This window comes from Sorex araneus, chromosome 1 (genome assembly GCF_027595985.1).
Source record: "Sorex araneus isolate mSorAra2 chromosome 1, mSorAra2.pri, whole genome shotgun sequence".
Lineage (NCBI taxonomy): Eukaryota > Metazoa > Chordata > Mammalia > Eulipotyphla > Soricidae > Sorex > Sorex araneus.
The window spans coordinates 402,844,771-402,854,933 of record NC_073302.1 but is presented as its reverse complement, the minus strand read 5'-3'; the positions used below and the strand labels follow the sequence as shown (position 1 = coordinate 402,854,933).

General features: G+C 42.0%; 1 protein-coding gene across 1 annotated transcript in view; it reads left to right on the top strand.

Annotated features, from left to right (window-relative positions):
• The first annotated feature begins 310 nt into the window (after positions 1-310).
• The window catches only part of SLC26A5 (solute carrier family 26 member 5), a 47,517-nt gene continuing 37,664 nt past the window's right edge, over positions 311-10,163 (top strand). The window contains exons 1-2 of the mRNA XM_004602123.2: positions 311-383; positions 9,388-9,589. Coding sequence (XP_004602180.2) covers positions 9,411-9,589 — 179 coding nt within the window. The 5' untranslated portion in view covers positions 311-383; positions 9,388-9,410. The remainder of the gene's footprint in view (positions 384-9,387; positions 9,590-10,163) is intronic.

The window sequence follows — 10,163 nt, the reverse complement described above, 5'->3', positions numbered from 1 at the left end:
GCTGAGGCCCCATTTGGGAAGACTTCTTACTATAAATTGCTAAGAACAGAAATAGCTAAGTTCACAATTTAAACTTTCTCTCTTGAAGTATATGTTTATATTTACAATCTATTTACAAGTTATGTTCCATGTCAGCCACGTGATAGCAGTAATTGTGTTTTAGGAGTGAGTTGGTAGGAATTGGGAATGAGTGGGAAGCATTAATAAATATTTGAACCTAACTTCTTTCAAAGAACAAACAAGGATCTGTCAGGCTAATGGTCCTTTCTTCTCTATATAGGGCCGAGGGGTGAATCTCTCTTCTGCAGTTTTGATTCTACTGGTCAAAGTTTCACTGGATTGCCCTGGACCTCTGAGCTGTCTGTGTGCTATATTGTCTCTGGGTGAGTAGAGGTCTGTCTGGAACTAGTGAAATAGGAAAAAGATTAGAGATAGTAATTGATTTCTCTGGACCAAAGGATTCCTTCCTTAGCACTAGACCTGAATAACACACTGCTTCTTGAGGGGAAAAAGGATGAAAAAAATAAACTACCAAAACCATCACAACTTACTCTCTCCATTTAATATGGAACAGCACCAAGCCTAACTGATCCTTCATTATGAACCAGCTTTGATTTACTTTATTGAGAGACAATTGACTATTTAATGACTGGCATTCCTACTATTTCATTGGTGAGCATTTTTTAGATGAATAAGTTACTGAAGATCATAATTTCTCTAAGCTCTGTCATTAGCTAGTTATGTGATTTGGGGCAGATAACATGTCACATCCATTTGGGGGACCTTAATAATGCTTGTACAATGAGGGTGGCATATGAAGCAGTTGATTATCAACTCTCCATGTAGTTCCATGCATTGGAATCATGATACAGAGTTTACTGAGAAATTTTTGAAAATACTAGGTGAGTAGAGGAGAGGAGTCCTGTCCAATGGACAATGGTGGAGGGGTATTGGATCTTTGATGGTATGGTGTGGTAACATACCTTTTGAAGAGGTATGAAGTTATACCCCTAAAATATATGCAGGCTTATAAACCAAAATTACCTAGGTTCAAATAAAATCCAAAACTAAAAATGCTCAGTTACAGTTTCTGATTTAATTGGACTGGGGAGACCCACTGTCACTGTATCACTGTCATCCCATTGCTCATTAATTTGCTTGAGTGGGATCCAGTAATGTCTCCATTTGTCCCTGTCATGTTCAGGGGAATGAGACCCATTATTATTACTGTTTTTGGCATATAAAATACACCACAGGTAGCTTGCCGGGCTCTGCCATTCAAAATTCTACATCTCTCTCTTCCGAGAGCTTTGTTTTATAGTCTCTGGATCTTGGCTGTTGATGGGATTACATGGCATAGGGAGCAGTTTGTGGATGTGACTGCCAAGCTACTGGAAAACTGAGGATCTGGGTAGAGGAGGCCCAGTCCTGATCCGAGCAGGCTTGGAGATCTCAGCCACGGGTCCCGCATACCTGGGTTCCTCTGTCAATTCCTTCATGCGTAAGGCTTGTCCGAGCATGTGAAGAATGGCCTTGAGCATGGCTATGGCTAGGTTCTGGAGGTTTTTGGCTGCCGGGTCTCTGCTCAGGGCAGGGAGGGAAACTCAACCCGCACCCTCCGAGGGGGTCCCGGTGAAGACAGGGAGACCCACAAATATAGAAAATAGGGATTGAGGCCAGAGAGATAGTAAATCAGGTAGGGCACTAGGCCTGGATTAGATCCCCGGCACCCCATATGGGCCCCTGAGCATCGCCAGCAGTACAGAACCAGAAGTAACCCCTGAGCATCACTGGATAGGGCCAAAAAAAAGAAACAAACAAATAGGGCATACACCAGCCATTGTCTAGTGGCCTTCAGGACCTTCCCCAGTGCTGCTGTGGGCTGAAGGAGTGTATAGTGTCAGGATGGAACTTGGGACCTTGCTCATGCAAGCCCATGCTCTTGAACTGTTTTCCCAAGTCTATTTTTCAAAGCTTACCTACATACGTATATGTATACCCAGGAACTATTTATATCTAGTCAAAGTTGAGAATCACTAAACTATAGTAACACTAAAAACTCTCATTTTTAGGAGGGTCTCTGTGGTGTCAGGGAATTGGCCACTGCAGCTGCATGCAAGGCACATGCCTTCCCTCCTGTGCCCTCTGAGCCCCCACCACATCTCTTCTGCAAAGCCTGGCCATGCATTGATATACTCAGGAACACTGAAGCCTAAATGCATCTTTCTTGGGAAGTCCAAATCAAGTCATTTCTGTTTACTCAGGGAAGGCACAGTCCCTGCTCACTGTTTCAGTATTCCCACAGTGCTTCACCAATTCTTAGTACCTCTGAGGTGGTGATGGACTGAATTAGGTGTCACCCGACCTATCCAAGATGGTTAACTGCTCTTAAAGGTCCCCAGAGATGATGATGTTTCTTCTTTCCATTCCTTACCAGTGTTTAATAGCTGATTGAAATTTTCTCCAAGGGGTGATCTGTGACGTGTTCGGGGTGGGGAGCAAGGTGTCAGCAAAGGATAAGGATGATCACCTCGATCTTTGCTGAAATGTGAGCTCCCGTGTCCAAACTGAGATAAAATAAATGATCCTTACACCTTCTCAAGTAGTTGTAGGCTATTGAGTTACATGAACTGGGATAGGAAAGAAAGAGAACTGTGTTTACTTGAATCATTTGTTGGGACCTAACTTTATTGCCATTGTCAGTTCTATAGAGGCCCACGCTTTGAATGTTATCCTCACATTTCAGTGCATATAATGCTATATTGCAATCCATAAAAATGATTTTTGTCTACCCTCCATGGCGGTAAGAACCGCCCTTCATATCCCAAAACACTGAAAAAGGACATAAGATATAAGTGTAAATGTGGAACTGGTCTATGAGTAAAGGAAAGATGGACAGAAGCTGACAAAATATGGAGCAGCATAAGGCAGGGGTGTAGAATATGAGTAAGGAGACATGTGGGTAGCAAGGAGTTACACTTAATTTCTCTCTGTTTTCTTTTCTATTGATCTTATTTGATGAGACCCAAGAATTTCCAAGCTGTCTAAAACTTAGGGAAACTGTAGTAGGCTCCTGCTATATGCTGGCAAATGTGGGCATAGGGCGTGATTCCCTTAGGTCTACACACATACCACAAAAAGTGGTCTGAACATATGTGAATTATTCCTGCATTGACCAATCCTAGGGATAGATTTAACTCAAATAGGCTGAGGAATAGTTTTTTTCCAGGACTGAAAAGTCAGAAATAACTGAGCTATTTTTCTTGGTAACTCACAGAAAGAGCTCTTAATTGTATCAAAAATCAGATTCATCACCTGTCAGTTGGGACTCTGACAGCCATAGCCACACCCCAGGCAGCACACAGCTGAACATGTATTGCTTTTATTGAACAGTCTGCAAAGCCAGTGTAAGTTTTTAATTTTTCTTTGATTTCCTTGCTCATACAGTAAATATTGGTTGAACCCTATTCTTCAAGGCTCTTGTGTAGCTTTAATTTTCATGAAAGGAGGAGCAAAGACAAAATAAATAAATAAATAAAATACTGCATGGTGATGGGTATGACCAACCATGGAGGAATTGGTTTGGGCATTTTTAAAAAATTAGATGATCAGGAGCTGGGAGAGAGCTCCTGTGATAGGACACTTGCAAAGCACATGTGAGAACCTGAGTTTAGTTCCTGGCAGTTCACACATATCCGTAGTACCACTTGATAGCCCTGATGCTCTCTACCTCAGCACCACTGAGAGTGACTTCTACTGAAAACCTTAGACTAGGGCTGGAGCAATAGTACACCGCTGTAGGGCGCTTGCCTTGCACATGATTGACCCAGGTTCAATCCCTGGCATGCCTTATGGTCCCTCAAGCATTGCCAGGAATAATTTCTGAATGCAGAGCCAGAAGGAATCCCTGATTATCACTGCCTGTCACCCCAAAACAAAAAAGAAGAATCAAGTATTTTGGAAAAACACAAATGGAGGAAATGATGCCAACCAGAGGCTGAGAAAGAGGCCATGAGGCTCCCAGGGAGCATTTTTGAGAACGCAAAAGTGCTGAGGCAGATGTCTGTGTCCGGTTTTTTCACAAAACGTCAAGATCTGAGTGGCTGGAGCAGGATGGCAGGATGGAGACAAGTATGAAGTTCCAGGAGTTGAGAAAAGCCAGGGATGCAATAGTTTGGAAAGGTTCTGAGGGCAGTGTCTGGCCTCAAAGGACATTGGCAGTGGGCTACTTGTCAGGTGAAATGCCGCTCAGATGAGCCAGTGATAGTACCACGATAGTACCAGTGATAGTACTCTTCATAGTGTCCTCGTAGATGTTCTCAGTGATGCTCAGGGGTCATTCCTGGTTTTTTGCTCACAAATTACTCTGATGGTGCTCAGTGGACCCTCTGGGATGCCAGGGATCAAATCCAGGTCGGCCACATGCAAAGCAAATGCTCTCACTGCTGTATTATTGCTCTGGCCCCTGAATCATCTATTTATATGAAATTCTAGAATAGGCAAAGTTAAACAGGGTAATAGAAATAAGAACTGAGGTTTCTGGACGTAGATGTATGCCTGAGGTTGAAAAAAAGAATTGGAAGATTCAGAGGTTCTCTTTGTAGTAGCCTGAACTATGTGCTAAAAACCATACACTAATCTGTGCAGGGCACTGGACTGAACCTCAATATAAAGAAAGCTTCAGAGTGGAAGCCAGAATTCAGTCAGAGCTGAGTAGCTGCCGACCACTTTGAGCTTGGCACGTGCTCTCCAGGTCTGGCGCCTGCTCACCTGATTCACGCCAATAGTTGTCATCATCTACCTGGCCCCTTCTTGTAAGAGGTTTTGCTGTGTGATTCCATCTGTAGACTCTTGGTGGTTTAGGTTTCAGTCCTCAATGAGGAGCAGATGAGAAGAGGCCCATATGTTTTTAAGGTTTTGTTTGTTCATTCTTGCCTGGTATGTGTAATAGCCAGTAGAAAAATTATTACCTGCTTCCAACGGTTGTATGTGATACAAGTAAGAGAGACCAACCTGAGAGCCCAGATCAGTCAAGTAACTTATTTACATCCAATTCTCAGTCAGTGGTACTCTCAAATTTAGGATTCTCCAAGTTCTTTGAGCAATAGTACACTTTTTCTCTCAAACGTATTTGCAGACGTTTTCTGAGAGGATAACAGAAAGCACCATGATTCCTATTGTCAGTCATTTACTTCTGTTTCCAATATAGGAAAACTTTTTCTCCCTTTTATCTTCTTCTGGAATGCCCATTAGATATATGTTGGAGTTTCTCATTGTATTAATGTGTCCTTTAAGCTAGACATTTTCCCTTTAAAGAAAATAATAGTAAATTTCAGTGGCTAATGACAAATGTTTACTTGGGTGTATTTTGCACAAGTCCTGCCTTTAGCTCAAGTATTCTCTTCAGCTCACAGACGTAGAACATCAGCGCCTATCTGATTTATTTTTATACCTTAGTCTTAAAATATGTTTCTGGGGACTGGAGCAGTAGCACAGTGGGAAGGGCATTTGCCTTGCATGAGGCCAACCCAGATTCAATTTCCAGCATCCCATATGGTCCTCCGAGCATCGCCACCATAATTCCTGAGTGCAGAGCCAGGAGTAACCCCTGAGCAATGCCGGGTGTGACCCAAAAACAAAAAGAAAAAAAGAAAAAAAAGAAATGTGTTTCTTTTTTTCATAATTACTGTTTTTCTTTTATTTTCCATTATATTTCTATATTTCCATGTTTTGAATTCTTAGAAATTGGCCTGTTTGTTTTGTCTATTGACACTCACTTATGGTTTGTAGATATAAAAAAAAGTGAACTCATAATAAAAGGAGCCAGGGAGGAGTCCCTGTTCAGATCTGTATCACACAATCCATGGGCTAATGCACCACACTAGAACTTAACTATAACATTAATCCTAAAATTTTGTGTAACTAACTTTAACTAAAGCCAGTTGACAACATGAACTTTAACTGTTGTACTTGGCATTTAATTTTCTACTGTAAGATATATGGTTCATTTTTACAGGCAAATACAAATAATTTTTCACAAATACTAAAATAAGACATTGCCAATGTGGGTTGTTGACATTAGGAAGTTGGCATGTGGGTAGTAAGACATGGTAGATGTGGGTACTTGAAGCTCTTTCTTTCTTCTGCAAGGAAGTTTCATTCCCATTCCTTGCAGGATAATACCAGCTCAATAAAAGTGTTTGTCATTGTCCCACATTCTGTCATAGTTTACTATGTGTGTACCCATAAACAACACATATTATTGATTGTACTTTTCAACTTTGTTTAAATAATAGCATCCTTGTGGGGAGAAAGGGACTCTCTTTCACTGCTGCTGGGAATGCTGACTGGTTCAGCCCTTTTGGTGTTGAGAAAACAGTATGGCGTTTCTCAAAAAATTAGAAATTGGGCTCCCATTTGACCTAGTAATACCACTTCTGGGAATATATCTCAGAGATGCAAAAAAGTATAGTTGAAATGACACCTGCACTTATATGTTCATTGCAGCACTGTTTACAATAGCCAGAATCTGGAAAAAACCCTAGTGTCCAAGAACAGATGACTAGCTAAAGAAACTTTGGTACATCTATCTACACAATGGAATACTATGCAACATAGAAAAGATTAAATCATGAAATTTGTATATAAGTGGATCAACATGAAGAGTATCATGCTAAGTAAAATGAGTCAGAAAGAGAGGGACAGACATAGAAGGACTGCACTCATCTGTGGAATATAAAGTAACAGAATGGGATACTAACTCCCAAGGATAGTAGAGATAAGGGCCAGGAGGATTGCTCCATGGCTTGGAAGCCAGTCTCATATGTTGGGAAAAAAGGCAGCTAAGATAGAGAAGGGACCACCAAGTAAAGGATGCTTGGAGGGTCCGCTTGGGATGGGAGATGTGTGCTGAAAATAAACTATAGACCGAACATGATGGCCACTTAATACCTGTATTGCAAACTACAACACCCAAATTGAGAGAGAGAGTAAAAGGGAAAGCACCTGCCACAGAAGCAAGGGAGAGATACTAAGAATATTGATGGTGGTTAATGGGCACTGGTGGAGAGATGGGTACTCAGTCATTGTATGACTGAAACATAAGCACGAAAGTGTGTAAGCCTGTAACTGTACCTCACAGTGATTCATTAAATAAATAAATACATTTATTTATTTAAAAACAAATAAATAATAGCATCCTTGAAGTATTCATCTGGACGTTGTCTTCTTAACCCTGATCAAAAATTAAGTTTTTGAGACATAGAGCTGATGACATAAATTTAATTTCCATTTTTAGCAAGTGTATATAATTTAATTTATGAAAACTATATTTTACTTTTTATTGCATACAGATAGGCACTAAAATTATTTCTAATTTTTTCATAATCAGGGGATGGATAACATTCTTGGGAGATGGGCACACACTGGCGATGCTCAGGTCTTACCCCTACCTCTGTGCTCAGGAATGACTTATGGCAGTGCTTAGGGAACCATGTGTGGTGCCAGGGATCAAACCCAGATTAACTGTGTGTAAGGCAAGCGCCCTACTCACTATACTATCACTCTAACCCCCAAACAGAACATTCTTATATGCATCTGCTTGTACAGAAATACACAGGTTTATGGCCTCTTCTGGGGAGGTGGCCTCCCAAGAAGTGCTCAAGGGGACAAGGAGCCCAACCTGACAGTTCTTGGCCAGCCAGACTAGCAGCTCAATGTATGGGCCCAGAGCATGTGATGCTGCTTGGGCTTGCAGTGCCAGGGATACACTAGTGGTACTTGAAGGCCTCCACAACTGCATCTGGCAATGGTCAGGAGCCCATGTGGTGCCAGGGATCAAACCAGGTCAGCCACATCTCTCCAGATGTATCCATACTATCTTGACCCTGTACTCTCTCTTTAGCCCCTGAAGTTTTCTTTTTTTCACAAATTTTTACTTCTTCTTTTACTGATTTTTTTTTTGGCTTTTTTGGGTCACACCTGGCAATGCTCAGGGCTGACTCCTGGCTCTGCACTCAGGAATCACTCCTGGCGGTGCTCGGGGGACCATATGGGATGCTGGGAATCGAACCCAGGTCGGCTGCGTGCAAGGCAAATGCCCTACCCGCTGTACTATCACTCCAGCCCCTCTTTTACTAATTTTAAAGTCATTTATTTACCCATATAAACAGTATTCGCTATGTAGCAAAAAAAAATTTAACTATTCTAATTAGCATACATATAACACAATCAACTGTAAAACAGTATTATAACATTGCATTCATGTTTTCAACTCATAGCCTTTCACAGAAGTCTGCCCTTGCAGACAGGTAGTTTCACCTCTGAAAGGTAAAATAATTTAAGCAGTAATCAAATATTAATACAGAATAAGAAGAACTGTTGAACTTTCAATAAACCTAGGGCCAATGCAAGGTCTAATTTTGCCCAATTTTTGTTGCCTCTTTTTTGTTTGTTTGTTTCCTTGGCAATAAATAGAGTTTGTCTAATCTTCTAATAATATACCCCATGCCAACAAATTGTAATATTTAACCCTAAAATTAATACGAGCTTTTGTTGTTTTGGGGGGGGGGTCACACCTAGCGATGCACAGGGGTTACTCCTGGCTCTGCACTCAGGACTCACTCCTGGTGGTGCTCAGAGGACCATATGGGATGCTGGGAATCGAACCCAGGTCGACCGCGTGCAAGGCAAACGCCCTACCTGCTGTGCTATCGCTCCAGCCCCAATATGAGCTTTTGTTAAAAGTATACTCATATATCTGTTTGGAGGAGAGACCTCATAAGAGGTGCTCAGGCGGTCCAGGGGCCCCACCTGCAAGTCTCAGCCAGTTAGACCTGAGTTCAGTGCAAGATGCTGTGATGAGATGCTGTGCTTCCAGGCCAGGCAGTACTGGGGATACCTCGACCACCTGGCAATGCTGAGGGCCTCAGTGCTGTATCCAACAATGCTAAGGGACCACGTGGTGCCAGGACCATGTGTGAGGCATGCACCCCAACCACTGTAATATCTCCTAACTCTTTAAATCCCAGTTTTATTGATTTTTTAAATTTCATCTATTTGTGTTAGTTCTCTAGGATGTCTAATTATGAAGACGTGGGCCAGGGCAACAGTACCAGGTAGGGCATTTGCCTTGGAAAACCCAGGTTTGATCCCCCGTAGGGAACCTTGAGCACCACCAAGAATAACTCTTGAGTGCAGAGCCAGGAGTAACACAAAAAGTGTTTACAGCAAGTATGACTCAAAAGGCCCAAAAGCAAATAAATAAATAAATAAATAATATGAAGAACTTCCCAGAAGAACTTAGAATGTACTACCAGGAAAAGTTGCTGAGTACAATTGTCTGTAGGATTTCAGAATCTGAAATACGAGTTTCTTTTTCTCCCTCAGGAAATGTTTGTTCCTTGCTGTTGATGAATAACTGCAGTACTATGGATCATGCTGAAGAAAATGAAATCCTTGCAACGACCCAGACGACCCAGACGTACTGTGTGGAAAGGCCTATCTTTAGCCACCCAGTGCTCCAGGAACGACTTCACAAGAAGGACAAGGTCTCGGATTCCATTGGCGATAAGCTGAAACAGGCATTCACGTACGTTATGTGCTGGCCAATTTTCTCTCTCCTGTCATGCAGCCCTGAGAGATGCAAGTTCAAGTGTTTAAAGAAAACCTTGTAAAGTGGGGGGGAAATGACTGAGGAGCACCAATAATTTTCCAGACTGTCCCCCTAACCCTGTTGAGGATGAATATTCGTCTGACCATGACCTTCTATAGGAATCTCACAATTTATTCAATTTCTCAAATACAGTTTTATACCTTTGTGCAGGTTTCTGTAAGCCACTTACCTGAAAATTCCCAGTCACCTTCAAAATAGCCTCCTCCTCCCTTCTTTGGGGTGTTCTAGTTATTCTTTATTTCCTGAGGAACTTTGACTCCATTTGGCAATGCCCTAATCCAAGTCCCCAGCCTAAACTGTCAAGGACTCTCATGTAATCCCAGGAGACCCTTCGACAACATGTTGCAGGCCTGAGAACATTAATGCATGTGCATTTCCTGATAGTTCCCCAACTTCAAAAGCAAGCCACCTTATTGCTGCCTTCTAATCCCCAGACCCTCCTTTCTGAGCTGTGTATTCATCAGCCTCAGCTGAGCCTGTGCTCTAGGAG